General features: G+C 37.7%; 1 protein-coding gene across 8 annotated transcripts in view; it reads right to left on the reverse strand.

The window, feature by feature from the left end:
• The window catches only part of hdx (highly divergent homeobox), a 153,643-nt gene that overhangs the window by 118,718 nt on the left and 16,118 nt on the right, over positions 1–18,807 (reverse strand). For 3 of the 8 annotated variants that reach the window (XM_073058596.1, XM_073058589.1, XM_073058590.1), the window contains exon 2: positions 1,488–1,617. The exons of 3 other annotated variants lie outside the window; for them this stretch is intronic. In XM_073058596.1, the coding sequence (XP_072914697.1) occupies positions 1,488–1,607 (120 nt within the window). In that variant the 5' untranslated portion in view covers positions 1,608–1,617. Of the gene's footprint in view, positions 1–1,487; positions 1,618–3,918; positions 4,080–18,807 lie in introns of those variants that run through there. 2 more of the 8 variants (XM_073058591.1, XM_073058592.1) reach the window with 2 other exon arrangements.

Raw genomic sequence — 18,807 nt, forward strand, 5'->3', positions numbered from 1 at the left:
ACACACATAAGCACACACACACACAAAACAAACACACCTTTCCCCCTCACCTGTTTTCACAGTTTGTATTCCTCCTTCTCCCCCCACCTTTTTATTCTTGCTTCTGCCCTCTTCTTTTCCAGTTATAGAAAGGAAGAGGGCAGAAGCAAGCCTGAAGTGTCTACTTCCTATTCCCCTCCAAGGATGCTGCCTGACTTGCTGAGTTCCTTCCAACATTTTGTGCGAGTTGCTCATAACTGATTTTCTTTCCAATTTCTAGCCACTGCAGCATTTTGCTTTCTGATGATTTTACAGCCCTGAGAAGAGAATATAATTTCCTGTTGCAAAAGCACATACAAAGAAACCTCATTATATAAATGTACATATAAATATGGAAGATAATCTTAAATGGCCAGAACTCTACGAAATCATGTAAAGACTTTCTCACGTTGATATCAATTATCTGCATGGCAGTGTCTTACAACATCAGTGAGGTAAGCAAGCATTTTAATAGTTTAATTTAAATGCTGGTCTAGATATAACAGCCAATTGCCTTCTTCAAAAAGCACCATGGAATGTTTTATCCTGTACACAAATAGGCAAGTGCTTCTAAACCTCACAATTATAATTTTAATTTGCAACCAGACAGCAAACCAAGCAGTAATTCCACTAATGTAAAATCCAGGTGAGGTCCCAAAGGTTTCAGTAAAGCCTCTTATTATGCCTGCCCATGTCATGATTTATTTTTTTAGTGATACAGAGTGGAGGTACTGTAGGCCCTTCTGGTCCTTTGAGCCACACCACCCCTGCAACCCCACAACTCTGATTTAGCCTAATCATAGGACAATTTACAATAACTAATTAACCTACACAGTACACCTTTGGACTGTAGGAGGTAACTGGAGCGTCTGGGGAAAACCCATGCATTCCACAGTGAGGGCATGCAGAGACTCCTTACAGAGCAGCACCAGAATTGAACTCCGTACTCCAGAATGTCTCAAACTAAAAGTAGTACCCATGGTACCCATTTCCTGGATAATTTCTGTTATCCAGTAATCACTGGATAATGAATTACTTGATAAATCTCAAGAATCTTCTATGAATATACTACTTAAAAAGACACAAGACCTCCACAGCTTACAAACATCAACTCATGTGCAATTCATAACTCATATACAAATAAATGTTTGAGGGAATGAAAGAATGGATTTGCAGGTGACTGCTCTTGATAATAGTTGAAATTTTTCCACTTCAAAACTCAAGAATACATGCTGGTCAACATATTAAAGCAAACTTTGCAAATCCTATCGGGAGACACGCTGCCCAAGCCAACAGCAGTCTTCTTAAAATGTCAATAATATTTAAAACTTCATCTACAGTAAAATGCTATACAAGTATGTTATTAATCCATGATATTAACTTTTCTAACACTGGCTTTTATTATTAAAAATGACAGAACAAGATTTAAAATGCTTCTCTGGAGTATCTATTACTGTGGGATAACCCACCTTTTCAGGCATCTTTGGCTGTGTGGGAACTCGATTCACAATCGTATTTCCAACTTGCGAACTGTTTGGGTTACCAAGAGCTCTCAGAAACAGAACCCTGCCGTAACCTGGGGAGGACATATACCAGCTCCTGTAAAACATTGGCACAACCAAATCAATCCCAATCTTTTTGGTTTGAACAAAATATATACCCTTAGCTACACACAAAATACTGAGGGCAGCATCAATGGAGGAAAAAGAACAGTTAACACTTAGAAACACACACAAAATGCTGGAGGAACTCAGCAGGCCTCAGCATCTATGAAAGAAAATACAGTCAACATTTCAGGCCGAGACCCTCCGGCAGATTCTCAGCCCAATACGTCAACTATACTTCTTTGCATAGATGCTGCCTGGCCTGCTGAGTTCCTCCAGCATTGTGTGCATTGCTTGGATTTCCAGCATCTCCAGATCCCCATCTCTCCATTTTGTTTGTTAACAGTTAAGGCTGAGACCCTTCATCAGGTCCTACTGAAGGATGTTGGCCCAAAACGTAAACTGTTCATTTCCCACCATTGATGCTGACTAACCTGCTGAGTTTCCCCAGCAGTTTGTGTTGCTTCTAATTTCCAGCATCTGCAGTCTCCCATTTTTTACATGGATATCCTTTCTTATTGGCACCCAGAGATCCAAGTATATGGATTTTTACTCCTGTTTATGCATGGGATTGATTGAGATTTTGTTTTGAAAAGGTGATCAAATAGAGAGGACAACATAGTAGATATCACTTACGTAGACTTCAGCAAAGTCTTTGACAAGGTAGGCTGACTGTAATGGTTAGATCACATAGATGTAACCAAAGGGATACACAATTGGCTTGATGATAGGAACAGAGTGATGGTAGAGGAAGCTAATGACCTGCACTATGCTGCAGGGATTGGTGTTGGGTACACTGTTGTTCATCTTTTATATTAGTAATTTGGATGAGAATGTAGGTGGCAATAGTAAGCTGGCAAAATACATTAAAATTGGTGAGCTAGTGAACATTGAATTACAACAGGATCTTAATCAACTGTATTCCTGGGCCAAGGGATAGCATATAGTGTTTAATTCAAATAATTACCAGGTAGTGCATTTTGGTAGGGCAATCTAGGGCAGATCTTGCATAATAAACATAGAGGCCCCTGGGAGTCTTTTAAAACATAGTGCCTTGAAAGTAGTGTCATAGGTACACAGGGTGGAGTAGAAAGTGCTTGGCACAGAGTACAGGAATTGGAATGTCGTGTTGCTGTATAAGATATTGGTTAGGCTACATTTGGAGTACTGTGTGCAATTCTTGTGGTTCGATCAGTAAACCAGAAAGGATTAAAAAAACAAGGATGTTACTAGGACTGGAGGTTTTGAGTGACAAGGACCATCTGGATAGTTCTGGTTTTTTTCCTTGGAACACAGGAGGCCAAGAGGTGACCTCCTATGTAAGATGAATAGCCACAATTTTTTCCCTAGGGTAGGGGAATCCAGAACTCAAGGTATATGATAAAGGTGAACAGGGAAATATTTAAAAGGGATCTCATAAGTAATGTTTTCCACAGTGGTGTGTAGATGGAGAAAGGTAACTGATGAAGTAATGGAGGTGAACATTATTATGACATTTGGATAGGTACATGAATAGGCAAAGTTTAAAACAATAAAGGCTAAATGCATACCAATGGGACTAGTTCAGTTAGGCAACTTTGTCAGCTTGGATGTGTTCGGCCAACTATTTTGTTCTATGACTCTATAGCAATTCAGAAATTAAAATTTAGCCCGTTTAGATTTAAGATTGAAAACTTTTTTTACCTTCAATTATTTAAAAAAAACATTAGTTACCAAATATATCTCAAGGTATAAAATAATACAGAACCAGAAGGTACAACATTAAAGCACATGGAATTTTCTCAAGTGGATTAAAATGGAAATCAGAAACAACCAAAGAAATTAATAGGACTTTACCCAAAGCTACAGATAGTGATTAGAGGAATACTGCAGAGATCAGTATTTGGGCCCCACTTTTCATAGTGTTACATGAATTGAGGAAACAGAAAACATAAGATTGAAAATTTTAAGAAGAATGGAAACTAACTCCAAAGCAATTTAAATAACTAGTGGGAAAATGCCAAGTACAGTATTCCCATTATTTGGGACACATTGGGACTAGTACATTACACAGCCCCAATTAGCCGAAATTTCATGGAAATATTTAAAAAGGTATATTAAAAAATAGACAATCTACCATTTAACTGAGTAGCAAACTACACAATTAAATGAAATACAGAGTCAATTAGAAGACTACCACAGTACTATAAAACTATGTATTAGTTCTTAACAGTCACTGATGGGGGAATTCATTCAGCGTACACTGAGACAGGTTTTTTTTAAGTTGACTGTAGATGAACAAAATCAGTGCAGACACCTCGTGCAGATAGTGGACAGCCTTCAAACAGTGCTTTTGACGATTGCATTCTCCAAATCTTCATTTTCATAATAACATTCTTGTCGAACCCTTCAAATCCTCGTAGTTTCTAATTTGTTGAAGTTGTTTCTGGCATCTCCAAGCCTTGAAACTGCTTGAAACTGCAATGAGCAAAACAGTTCTGAATTGTCTTGCTGTTTATTATTCGCCAACTATCAGTGATAAAAAATATTGTTTTTTTGAACACAAACATGCAAGTAACACTATCAACTGTTCGCTCCAAGCATGGTATAGTGTTCAACAGCCACATGATGTGCACGCTAGTTAGAAAATGTCTGTTAACAGTCTCCTGCCCCAATTAAGCAGCGTAGTGTCCCAAATAAACAAAAGGAATCCTGACTATTTTCTCAACTTGTTTTTGGTCTTTAAGAGTTGTCCCAAATAAACAACTGATTAATTGATGGATCAATTAACTGGAATCCACTGTACATACCAGATTTGGTATAATGTGGATAAATGGGAATTATCATTGGAAAACAATTGAAGAGCAGAGTATCACTGAAATGGTGATACATTGTTAAACACTGACATAAAAAAGGCAATATCTATGGAAGGGAATATACAGTCAATGTTTCAGGCCAAAACCCTTCATCAAGATTGTTTATTCCTCTCCATATCTGCTTGCTGAGTTCCTCTAGCATTCCGTGTGTTCTGCCCAATATTTCTAGTATCTGCAGCATCTCTTGTGGTTGTGACATACTACATAAAGGCCTCCTGGAAGAGATTTTGAGTATAGGAGCAACGATGCACTGTTATGGTTTCACAGATCCTCGGTGAAACCACATGTGGTTTATTAATGAAGCTTTAGTCCCATTGCAAGTAAAAAAGGATCGGTGCATCATAGGACTGCAGTGGAGGTTCAAGAGACTCCTGCAATAGCAGGACCGTTGCGTGAGTGTTTAGGACAATTAGACCTCTATTTACTAGAGTTACAAGAATAAGCCGAATTTTATTGAAACAGGACTGGCAGAGAGATAATTTCTCTGGTTGCGCTGTCAAGAGTAAGTGGTCACAATTTCAGGCTACACAGTAACATATTAAAATTTCTTCAATCAGATGATGGTGAACTTGTAGAATTCTCTGCCATAGGTGACGGAGGCTAAATTGCGGAATATAAAGCGGATAGCTTTCTAGATACAAAATGCATCAAAGAGTCTGGGAAAACAGTAAAGTGGTTTTGAGAGAGGATCAGCCATGATTGCTCTGAATACTGAAGCAGGCCCAAAATACCAAACAGCATACACGATTTCTACTTTGCATGCTTCCATAACTGATAACACATGCAAGGAAATCAGAATCGGATTTATTATCAAGTCATATATGATGTGGATTTTGTTGTTTTGTGGCAGCTAAGTGTAGTGCTTAAAAAATCTACAACAAATTAAAAATAGTGCAAAGGAAAAAGGAATAATGTGTTAGAGTTCATGAGCCATTCAGAAATTTGATGGGGGAATGAGGTAGAAATGAAGATCTTAAAAGTCAACACAAGTACAATTTTTTTAGTACAGTTTTCTTTGAATTACACCTGGTCGATTTCCAGGAATTTGAAAGGCATCTGATTCAGCAGAACTAGCATGTTTATATAATGATATTTAAAAACAGGTATTTGTCAAGCATATATACAAGATCAATCTTCTAAGATCCTGTAGTCATAAAAGCATTCCCAAACTGTTCAGATTAATTAATTTTAAGTTGAAAAGTTGCTTGGGGTAAGTCATAGTCCAAGAGGTTAGCTTGAACAAAAGGGAAGCAAATATACAATTACTAAATATGAATAAATGTTCAGGTGATTTAAATTCTGAATTAGTTAATAGAATACATGAATTAATCCCAATCCAATGCATTGGCATCAGCTTAGAAGGCACTGTATGTCTGACTTAGTAATGACAAATGACATGGAAAGAATCTGAGGAACTGAAGCCAGAATCTTCCTTGTGGTTACATAGGACTGCTTCATATTGAAGGCTTATTGTTATGCCTTCTGCAAGGTGGTAACATTTTCGCTCCATCCACTTTACCAAAAAACAATCACAATTTTAAAACCTGACCCGCTAAGTATAAATCACTTCCGTCTCTGATGTGATAAGTAATTAGCATCACCTGCGAATTTGGAAGTTCTTTTTAATTCCAGAGTTTAAATTATAAATTTTGAACTGTAGAGGTACCATTATGACCCATTCTCCAACTGTGAAAGAATAACACTTTAATAACAGCCAGCAATCCCAGGTCTGCTACTTGGCTCTTGCCTCTGCACTCTCTGACCTTATTAATTTGAATATTATAAAATATATTAATGAAGGTCATTTAAAGATATAGAACACTGGATGGAATTTACTTATCACTACCTATTCTCTCCCTTTACTCCTGGAGCAAGACAATCTATAAGGTTGTTCAAATTATACAATTGTTTTGAACACTAGCTATTCATCTTCATGCTCCTTGTTTCTATCATTCCCCCTTAGGCAAGAATGAAACTATTTTACCAATTACCAAGCATAACCAAACTAATCTCCAGTTCTTAATTGTTCCACCCCCTCCCTAAATATAGGTATTACATTTCTTCCGGTGGCAACTTGTGCGAGCAGGTTTGATGGAAATAGACCCTAAGACCATTGGGCATGGGAGCAGAGTCTACCTCCTGGACTTTTTCTTCTATCTCCTAAACCTCAGTTCCTGACCTTCTCCCCGTAACCTTTGATGCCACATCCAATAAAGAACCCATCAATCTCTGCCTTGAATACATCTAACGACCTGGCCTCCACAGCTGTATGTGGCAACAAATTCCACAAATTCACCACCTTTGGCTAAATAAATTTCTCCGCATCTGTTTTGAAAGGGCGCCCCGCTATCCTGAAGCTGTGCCCTCTTGTCCTAGACTCTCCCACCATGGGAAACATCCTTTCCACATCTACTCTGTCTAGGCCTTTCAACATTCAAAAGGTTTCAATGAGATCCCCCCCCCCCCCCCCACCACATCCTTCTGAATTCCAATGAGTACAGACCCAGAGCCATCAAACATTTCTCATATGAGAACCCTTTCATTCCTGGAATCATCCTACTGAACCTCCTCTGGACCCTCTTCAATGCCAGCACATCTTTTCTAAGATGAGGGGCCCAAAACGGTTCACAAAATTCAAGGTGAGGACTCGCCAGTGCCTTACAAAGCCTCAGCATCACATCCCTGCTCTTGTATTCTAGACCTCTTGAAATGAATGCTAACATTGCATTTGCCTTCCTCACCACCAACTCAACCTGCAAGTTAACATGTCCAAGTCCCTTTGCATCTCAAGATTCCTGGATTTTCTCCACTACCGTTCTGATCAAAAATTTCCAAAGTCCAGGCCTCTGTCTGCAATGGGATTTTTGACTCCTCAGTCTGTGTAGATCAGAAATAACATCTCCACCTTGCTGATAATGCTGCTGCAACTCAGCGATATCTACTGTTCTACTCTCTCTCTCTCTCCACCCGTGACTGCGTGGTTAGGCACAGCTCAAATACCTCCTATAAATTTAATGATACAACTATTGTTGGCAGAATTTCAGATGGTGACAAGAAGGCAGTCAGGAGCAAGATAGATCAGCTGGTTGAGTGGTGTCACAGCAACAACCTTGTACTCATCATCAGTAAGACCAAGGAATTTATTACGGACTTCAGAAATGGTAAGATGAAGGAACACACACCAGTCCTCATCGAGGGGAGAGAGAAACAGCACAAGATCAAAATAAGCTGCAGAAAATTTAAAAGGTAGTCAGCTCCATCATGGGCACTACCAGCATCCATCATTAAGGACCCCCATCACTCAGGACAAGCCCTCTTCTCATCGCTACAATCAGGGAGGAGGTACAGGAGCCTGAAGACACACACTCAACAATTTAGAAATTACTACTTCTCCTCTACCATCAAATTTCTGAATGGACAGTGAACTCATGAATGCCACCTCACTACTTTTTTTTCCTCTTTCTGGACTACATATTTAAACTTAACTTTTTTAATATGTCTTACTGTCATTTACAGTTTTTATTATGTATTGCAATGTATTGCTGTCATATAACAACAAATTTCATGATATATGCCAGTGATATTAATCTGCCAATTCTGGTTCATTTGCTACTGTGTAGTAATGCCTCTTGTACATTTTCATCATAAACTTATTTGGAGCATGATTTTATTATTTAACATGTCTACCTTCTCCATCTTAAATTCACCTCATCATTTAACCTCAAATTATGACATTATATTTCTCTATTGTCATCTATCTTTTGATTCATTTGATTCATTGTCATCCACTTTCTTAAATTATTGTTATCTGAAAATATTTTGCAATTTTATGTTCCCTGAAAATTTTATTTCACAATTCCTGATTTTGACTTTTCCTTCAAACCCTTCATATTCTCTTAGCGTGCATTCCTCTGCTGTCAAAAGTAGCTAATGCATGCCTTCCCTTGCCCTCAAAATGTACTTTCACATCTTTATTTTAACTACTTCCCGCTTAATGTGTATTTTCTGTACTCTGTTGTAAACTGATTTTAGTTTTGCCTCATTACTGTTAGACCTGAAGTCCAGTTTGAATGATGAGTAGCTAGCTTTACAATTTTAAAATGTTGCTAGGGGAGTAATCCTACATGAATCAACGCATTAATTGCAGAATTTGAAGTCAGTTTTTCTTTTAAAAGAATTGAAAGCAAAGCTAGCAACTGTAAAGTTCATCAAATGTCTATCAAATTGTCCTTTAACATATCCATGAGGAAAATAAAACAGATTCCTTACCCAATAAGTCAGTCACACAGCATTAAAAATAGGCTATTTGGCCTATGTCTACGCCAACCAATTAACACCCACCTGAATTACTCCCTATAGTTCATTACTGACTCAATTCCTAAAGTTAAAAGGGTGACCATAAATTATTCTCAAAGAAATTCTTAACTTAATATCCACAAATTCTATTGAAATGCACAGCAATGTAAGTAAACAAGAAAGCTGGACATGGGCAATATATGTCAATCTAACATACCGCCCATTTCCAACAAATGAGTAATGTTCAATAAAAGTAAAGCTAGGCAAACTCTAACAGCCTGCGAGGTGAAACTTCCATCAATTCAAATCACTGGCTTGAGCAATGGTTGGAAAGTTCGAACTCAGTATTATTCCCTCCACACCAGCAAAAGAATCAAATAAAGATTTCTAATCTCAAAGTAGTGATAATTTAATGCAGCGAATATTGAAAGTATATTTTAGATAGATAGATAGATAGATACTTTATTCATCCCCATGGGGAAATTCAACATTTTTTTCCAATGTCCCATACACTTATTGTAGCAAAACTAATTACATACAATACTTAACTCAGTAAAAATATGATATGTATCTAAAATCACCCTCTCAAAAAACATTAATAATAGCTTTTAAAAAGTTCTTAAGTAGTTTACTTAAATACATTGAGTCCTAACCCCGGCACTTTAACATATCTTACTCTTGGCGGTAGAATTGTAAAGCCTAATGGCATTGGGGAGTATTGATCTCTTCATCCTGTCTGAGGAGCATTGCATCGATGGCAACCTGTCGCTGAAACTGCTTCTCTGTCTCTGGATGGTGCTATGTAGAGGATGTTCAGGGTTTTCCATAATTGACCGTAGCCTACTCAGCGCCCTTCGCTCTCCTACCGATGTTATACTCTCCAGTACTTTGCCCACGACAGAGCCCGCCTTCCTTACCAGCTTATTAAGACGTGAGGCGTCCCTCTTCTTAATGCTGCCTCCCCAACACACCACCACAAAGAAGAGGGCGCTCTCCACAACTGACCTATAGAACATCTTCAGCATCTCACTACAAACATTGAATGACGCCAACCTTCTAAGGAAGTACAGTCGACTCTGTGCCTTCCTGCACAAGGCATCTGTGTTGGCAGTCCAGTCTAGCTTCTCGTCTAACTGTACTCCCAGGTACTTGTAGGTCTTAACCTGCTCCACACATTCTCCATTAATGATCACTGGTTCCATATGAGGCCTAGATTTTGATATCATCTCAGTTATATTCATTTAGAAAGACCAATGAACACTGAGACACAAGGGATTACAAAATCCATAATCTAGAGTAAAAACACTGCTGGGGAAACTCAGCAGGTCAGAGGCATACACGAAGGCTTAAGGGATGGTCAACAGAAACATAGAAAACCTACAGCACAATACAGGCCCTTCGGCCCACAAAGTTGTGCTGAACATGTCCCTACCTTACTAGGCTTACCTATAGCCCTCTATTTTACTAAGCTCCATGTACCTATCTAAAAGTCTCTTGAAAGACGCTATCATATCCACCTCCACCACCATTGCTGGCAGCCCATTCCATGCACTATAGTTCAGCTTGAAAATATGTTGTGACTGTTTGTACCTATAGCTCACCAAACTTTGTTAGCAATGTGAATAATAGTTCAACTTAAGACTCTGCTTCAGGACCGATGAACTTGTTCTGAATGTGTTCTTCAGTAGAAGAACCATCTGCCAGTTTCTTCATATTTATTGAAGATGTCATTTTTAAGCTGTAAATCTGGATACTTACAAACGACATAGGGATATAATTTGTATCACCATAATGCTGTCAATGAGTTCCTATAGACGCTGCCAGATTTAAAAGAATACATCGGTAAAAATAACAGAAGGAATTAATAAAAGCTAAAAACAGATTCCACATAGAACTGAGAGTACATAAATTTAAATTTCAGAATTTAGAAAAAAATGCTTTACTAGACTCCCTGACTTAAAATAAAAAGAGTCTTATAGCATGGTGCAATTGGATTTGGAATAAGCCTTCACAAAGTTCTGCAGTAATTACTATAGTTCTAGCTTAAAACATTAATATACAACCATATCATTGGGAATCAATAAGAAATGGATTTAAGCATGGAAGCAATGTATGCCTCTTGAAGTGACATAAGTGTTGATTAAGTGTTCTACGTTGGTTGTTGCTAGCCATACAGTTTTTAATTCATATCAGTGATCCACATTTAGAAATCAATACTATCCACTAGAAGTGCAGTAAACTTTCATGTTACTTGCCAAGGACTGGAAAATCTATTCAAAGTGACTGAATCTGCTCCTGTTATTAATCTCGAAATTATCATCTGAAAATCTGAATAAATAACTTTTAGTTGCAGTCAGATTTGTAAAGCAATTTCAATCACCTAATTTTATTAAAATTCTGAGCTAAGTTTAGCATTCAAGCATACAAAGCATGACAGCAATTTGGATGACTAGACTGATCAATGGTGTAAGATGAGATGCACCCGTAGTGCTGTGTGCTGTAACTGCTGTGTTTCGTAAGACCGTAAGACACAGGAGCAGAATTAGGTCATTTGGCCCATCGAGTCTGTTCCATCCTGGCTGATCCTTTTCTCCCCTCCTCAGCCTTCTCCTGTAACCTTTGATGCTGTGTCCAATCAAGGCTGGCAAATGTAAAACTTGCCATGTTCACAAAACTACAGACTTGCAGAAGAAAGAGGAAGCTTGCAAATACAGAAACTAGAGTGGAAAGTTATGATCCTTGCTTTTTGGGGAAACTAAAAGGAATTTTCCAGTGCAAGAAGGTGGCTTTCTGCTGGCAGGTACAAAGATGTCACAGAGTGACTGCAAAGCAGCTCAAAGGAGTTTACAGGCCTGGGAAGGATGGTGCAAGAATGCAAGGAGAACTAGCCTGGGATCATGGCTCATTAAGTAAAAGGAGGACAAAATTCTTCAAGGGGATTTTAGAGAGCTAGGAAGAGGTTAAAACACATACCTTAAGCACTAGTAATATCTAGATGACTACTGGTTAATTATGGTGAATGGATAAATGGATAAAACAAGTTAGTGTGTAACTGAAGAGATTGTGTAAGAAGGGAGGCTCTAGTTTCTTGGGTCATCTGGGCTGGTTCTGGGTGAAGTGGGATCCATATAATTCTGTACAAGAATGAAACAGCTTGCCATTATTATTAAAGAAGATTTGGCACTGTGATGTGGAATTGTGAGAAACAACATGCTAACTAAGTTTGGTGAGCTATAGGTACAAACAGTCACAACGTATTTTCATTCTAGTTAACAACAACACAGTTTAAAGCAGGCCTGGGAGTACCTGATGGGAAAGCAGGCGGAAGATTGGTTTAGTAGAGAATTAGTCCAAGTGTACGCTTGATTTTGCCATGGCTTGGGACAACCAAACTGCCCGTGTTCATGTTTCATGAATGAGGACAGGATTGGGTTTTAAATATTCTTAAAGCTAAGGTAAGGAAATGTCAAGATTAGAAGTAAGGGATGGAGAGGCTGGTCAGCAATGGTCTTAAATGTTCAAGTTTATTGTCATTCAACTGTATACACGTATACCACCAAATGAAACTGCGTCCCTTCGGACCAACGTTTACAACACAGTACCTACAACTCACACACAAAGTAATGTTATCACAAATAATAAAATGCACTTAAAAAGAGCATTGCAAGGTACCCAGAAACAATTACATCTGGAATATATTGGTCAAAGTTGAGATACAGTACATTACTATTATGTCACTGGTTGTTGTATGGAATGCAAAGAGCAAGTCCAGGGAGACATTACAAGAATGTAGAACCATGGAAGTGATCATGGGGAATTTGAATGATAGCATGTCTGTTGAAAGAAAAACACACCAAAGGGGAAGAATTTCTGTACTGTTCAGGTACTTTGTCGTTCAATATTTCAAAACAAGCAAAGTGATACTGTTGTATCAAGTGAAGCAACATTTAAAAAGAAGCCTCATAGTACCTATGATTTGAGCTTCTAAGGAAAAGGACAATAAATAATTTAGAAGTAGAGAATACTGACAGACTTCAAGACATACCTTGTGAAAGGGATAGGCATATAAACTTTTAACGCCGAGAAGTCCAAACTGATATATTTTTGGTGAGAAGAATAACACAAAAAGGTCCAATTCTAAAAAGGATTGCCTAGCTATACACATGCACAGATCTTTGAAAATGATAGGAGAAACTGAGAAAGTAGATAATACAAAAATATAATTCTGGGACTCAAAAGCAAAAGGTACCAAGAACAAAATTAGAATTTTGGTCGATTTTGATATTTGGTTATTACTGCAGTTTTGGGACCAATTCTGGTCACCTGATTTTTCAAAGTGCAAAACTATGAAAAAAGTGTGCAGGCAGGAATATCAACTACATTGGTCATGAGTGAGATTGCAAAATCTCAAGAAACCTGTTCTGTCTTGTTACTAAAATAAGAATTTATGATCGTGTTAGAGTAACAACACACAAGATTCTGCAGGTGCTGGAAATCTTCAGCAATACTTACAAAATGCTGGAGGAACTCAGCAAGTCAGGCAGCATCTACAGAGTGGAATAAGCAGTCAACATTTCAGACTGAGACCCTTCATCAGGATTAGATAGGAAAGGGGCATAAACAAGAATTAGGTGGGGAGAGGAAAAGGAGTACAAGCTGGTAGCGAGAGCAGATAAGAGAGAAGATGTGTGGGTGGGTGCAGAGAGGGGAAATGTAGTAAGAAGCTGGGAGGAGATAAGTGGAAGAGGTAAAGGGATGATTAAGTAATCATTAGGACAGGACAGTGAAACACGGAAGAAAGGAAAAGACGACAGGCGCCAGATGGAGGCGATGGGCAGATGAGAAGAGAAGAGGCAACCAGAATAAGGAATGGAAAAAGAGAGAAGTTGGGGAGGGGGGGTGGAGTTAGAGAAATCAGTGCTCATGCCATCAGATTGGAGGCTACCCAGATGGAATATGAGATGTTGCTCCTCCAACTTTGGCCTTATCATGGCAGTAGAGGAGGCAATGGACCAACAAGTCAGAATGGGAATGGGAAGTCAAATTGAAATAGGTAGCGACAGGGAGATCTTGAGTTTTGCAGGGCAGAGTGCAAAGGTGCTCAACAAAGCAGTCTCCCAGTCTGCATCGGGTCACACCGATGTAGAGGAAGCCGCACCAGGATCACCAGAATATCAATAGTTTAGTACTGTATTTATCTGCAGAGCTTAAATTGCGTGCAGTGATCTCAATATGCTACACAAGGATTCAATAGGCAGAACAAATATTCTGTGTTGTATTGTTCAAAATCCCACCTCCTTAATAATTTATTCACTTAATAAAACATAAGATTTGGATAAACCCCTAAAGTCTGGAAACAATTGCCACAAATTCAGGATGGCCTCTGCTCAGCCAGATAAACGTATTCTGCAGCATTATATTTACAACACCGTGCACATATACGATCTCACCATCTTGAAAACTTCTCAAGAATAAGATTCAATCAAAATTATCACGAAACCAAGGTGGTTTGGATGGTTTTAAGGAGCATCTTATAAAAAAGAGAGATGGGCAGGAAAGTGTAAAAATTTAGGCAAGGATTTTCAAAGCTTGTAATTCAGATGACTGGACAAAACTACAGAATTTTTAAAGATCACCAGGATAATTCATTGGTGAGAGCATATTCTTTCAGTTGGGAGAAAAGTTAAGTATAGATTGACAGGTTCTTTTCACCCACAGCTGCTTCTCAAAATTCCAGGCCACAAACTGAATCTGAAGCATGGTTATGGAGCTTTCTCCAGCAGTCACTGTCATAACTGTAAATGCAAACTTGGCAACCTATTTAGATGTGACTAAATAATTTTATATGAATAAAGGTCCTTTGGCTCTAATCCACTGCTTAGAATTTTATCAGTTTAAATGAATCCACGGAAGACTTCACAGTACACTGCATCAGTGGCTAAAGTTGTAATTCACTTATGGTCAGAATAACATTGGAGCTTCAATAAAATATGCTAGCAAAACTCATAGAGCCATTATTTACTTATTGATTCATTTTTCATGATTCACATGTCAATCATATGACTGGCCTTTATTGATTTTTCATATCAGCAAGAAGGTGGTAATGAGCTGTGGTCTTGTACTGAAGCCCTTCTAGTTAAGTTGTTCTCACAATACTATTGGGTAAGGAATTCCCAGATTTAGACCCATCAAAGATAAAGAATAAAACACTGATGAGGTTAGACTAAACAGTGCAAAAGGAGAAAAAGCATAAACACTGGTTAGAAATTTAGTTCCCTAGATTATATAAACAAAACGGAATATAATTTAAATAAAGCTCACCAACTATAAATTGGCAAGTTTCTCCACTTTATCCCCAGTGAAGAGGGTCAGTATTTTGAAAAACACAATTCATTGCAAATTCATCTCTTTCCTAGAATAATACAAGGTAATGCAGTAAAATAAAGCCTTGAATTGTGTCTGGCTACCAGGTGATTTCTTTTCCTACCTTAATTCTTGACCTTGGCTCTCCTTTGTTTGATCTTGCACTCCCTCATCATTCTTGATATTGCACTTCAGTTAAATGCAGTAGAACCTTGTCAGTTCTCTCCAGTGACACTGCCTTCACTAGTGAGCATTAGCAGGATGGGGATATAGTGGCTGACTGGATATGCGATCAGAGTTGCAAGATCATTGATTCAAACACAGAAGTTAAAATTCCGAGACAATGGGAAATTTAAATTAAAGTAATTAAATAAATATGGAATTAAACAAGAGTTCAGTCTCAGTAAGGATAAGCACTAATCCACTGGACCATAAAAGTTCATCTGAGAAATATCCTTCAGAGGAAGAAACCTGGTGTCCTTACCTGCTCTGCTCTGTTTGTAACTCCAGACCCACCAATGTGATTGGCTCTTAAATATCACTTCAATTCCAGGGAAATGGACCATAAATGCCCATGAACCTGTGACTTTCATTTTCCATAAACAGTTAAGTTTTTATAAAACAGTTATAAACTTGTTATTAATTCTTTAAAAGCTTGGCTGAAATTCAGCTTCCAACTGAATCACACAAACAAAAATAAATCAATTTATTTTTCAAGAGTAAAAATATATTTGATAATAATAAAGAGTGGCATTTCAGATAATTCTCTAGCATAAAAGTACTGAAATCCTAAGGAAGTGCCAAAGCTCAAAATAGGTTCAAGTGAATATTTTACAACATTAAAACTTTTGACTGAGCATACAAGAAGTTGTACTGCTTTGTCTTTCATTCATCTCCCACCCAAATTCAAAAAGAAACTGAAATTATAAGTGTTTCAGAATCCTAGAAGCTTCAATAAACTCAGAGCTGGTGATGGATAATAAAAATATGTATTTTTTGTTATTCCGCATTTATTGAGCAGGTTCTTGTATTGAAAACTCCAATTAATGAGCTCAGCATTAAAGCTCATTTCCAAAAACGCTGAGGTACAAAAGATGTACAACTTAAACCTGTACAAGTGAACAGCTTTCAAACAACCTACAGAATAAAAGAATTACAAGTATTTTCCCTATCAATAATTTTTCATTCTCATTAAAACCTGATAAATGTTCTGCAGATTTGCTTGTGTTATCTCATTGAGATGTTCAAGTAGTTTATTGCAGCACCTTTTGTCCTATTAGCACAAAGGTCTCAGAAACACACAAGCTCAGCAGGTACATTAAGTAAACATATCACCATTAACTATATTTGGAAGTGACAGTTTAAGATCTGTACAGATCAAAAAGAGTAAAATTTCATTTGCCTATAAATAAAAGGAAGTACCAATACATTGATACTCAGCTTTCTCTGGACCAATAAGTGTCTTGAAGGGATCTGGAAATGAGTGCAAGGAATCGGCCTGGCTAATAAATATACATTTTAACAGGCACAGTACTGGAAAACTAGAACTTTCTCTTGACAACTTATTGAATAGGTCAATTATTGTTCTCATTTCTGAGAATTATGGTTTTGTTCAGCAAGGACGCAAGGAACTTGAAATCAAGGTTGCTAGACAGAACCTATATCAGCCATGATCTAATTATATGATAGATTAGGTCTACAAGGCTTAATTTCCAACTGCTATTCATATATTGCCTTAGCACCCAATGCTAGTTCATTTAAGTTTAATGTTACCATACAGTGATAATTCCTGTACAATTTCTACCTGTGTTATGGTAACAATAGTACAGGGTACAGTTGGTTTAGAATACTTGTTATTTTCTTTGCACCTTAAAAATTACCTGCTAGCACTTTTTATAAATACTTATATATATGTAACTGTTCAGCAAGTTTCCTAGTGGTCACAGTATGTATATGCAATTGCTCAGTGTGACCACTAATGGTTATAGTTGTTTGATTCTGGAAGATGCTCTTGGTATTATATTATGAGAATAAGGGTTATCTGACTGGTTGACTCAGCTAAGAATTTAAATGAAATGTTTCTTATCTATGGGGTATAAAGAGAACTGATTTCCAATTCTGTTTGTGGTATTAATGCTTAATAAAACGATTGTGAAGCAACAAGTTTTTTGCCTCTTTCCTGACTTCCAAACGAACCTTGGAATAAAAACATCAAAATCCAACAATTCAGCGTAGTCAGTAGGAATGGTTCCAAATATTTAAGGACCTGGAAGAATCACAGACAAAGTGAACATTTATAGTGCACAAACAAAAGGGGTAAGGGATTGGCCCTGATTCTAGTCTCTGAGAGGAAACTTAGTTCTGGCTTCAATACATCAACAGATGGTAGTTAGGAGTGAGGAACTATAATGCTGCTATTTTGAAAAACAAATCTGTGAAAACCAAGACGAGCACTGAAATTAATATCGGGCTGGGTCATATAAACCGGTAGGTCACGGGAGAATAGTTTGGTTGCAGGACAATCTATTGAAGTTTCCGTTCTGTGGCACGATCCATCAATACTTTGGCTGCTGGACAAACCATGGGTTACGATCTATTAACATCTTGAGATCTCAGAAATACGTACGATTAAAACAATGACCAAAGTCGTGAAACCAAGCTCCTACACGAACAAAATATCTCAGTTTGATAAAATTAATGAAAAAATCTGGAAATCTGGATGAAAAATACCAGCATTAAGAATAAGTTTATTAAGAATAAGAAGGCATGTGATCAGATCCTGAGGGCAAGGAAAAACCTGATGCAGTGGTGCTAGAAATTTTGTGAACTCTGTAGAATTTTCTCTATTTCTGCATAAGTATGACCTAAAATGTGATCAGATCTTCACAAGTCCTAAAATTAAATAAATAGACCTCAATTAAATAAATAGCACAAAACATTATACATGTTCATTTATTTATTGAGAAAATTGATCCAATATTACATGTATTTGTTGGAAAAAGTCTGTGAACCTCTTGGGAAATGCCTTCCACAAGAGCTACTTGGAGTCAAGTGTTCCCATTAATGAGATGAGATTGGAGCTGTGGTTTGTAGAGATGCCCTGCCCTATAAAAGAGATAAAGTCAGGTAATTAGCAGAGCCTGCCCTTCTCAAGAAAAAAAAAACTGTTCATGTGCACCATGCCTCGATCAAAACATATTTCAGAGGACACTAAAAGAACTATAGAGATGCATGAAGCTGGAAAAGGCTACAAAAGCATTACTGAAGATCTAAATGTTCATCAGTCCACAGTAAGAGAAAATGTCTACAAATGGAGGAAACTCAATACTGTTGCTACTCACCCTAGGAGTGAGCAACCAGCAAAGATTGTACCACGAGCAAAATGCACAATGTTGAAGGAGGTGAAAAAGAACCCAAGGGTAACAGCAAAAGAACTGCAGAAATCTCTAGAACTTGCTTAAGTCTCTGTTCATGTGTCCACTACAAGAAAAACATTAAACACGAATGGTGCTCATGGAAGGACAACACAGAGGAAACCATTGCTCTCAAGAAAAAAATTGCTGCACATCTCAAGTTTGCAGAAATCCACCTGGATATTCTTCAAAACATCTGGCACAATGTTCTGTGGACAGATGAGACAAAAATTGAACTTCTTGGCAGAAATGCACATT

The sequence above is a fragment of the Hemitrygon akajei genome, chromosome 10 (genome assembly GCF_048418815.1).
Source record: "Hemitrygon akajei chromosome 10, sHemAka1.3, whole genome shotgun sequence".
NCBI lineage: Eukaryota > Metazoa > Chordata > Chondrichthyes > Myliobatiformes > Dasyatidae > Hemitrygon > Hemitrygon akajei.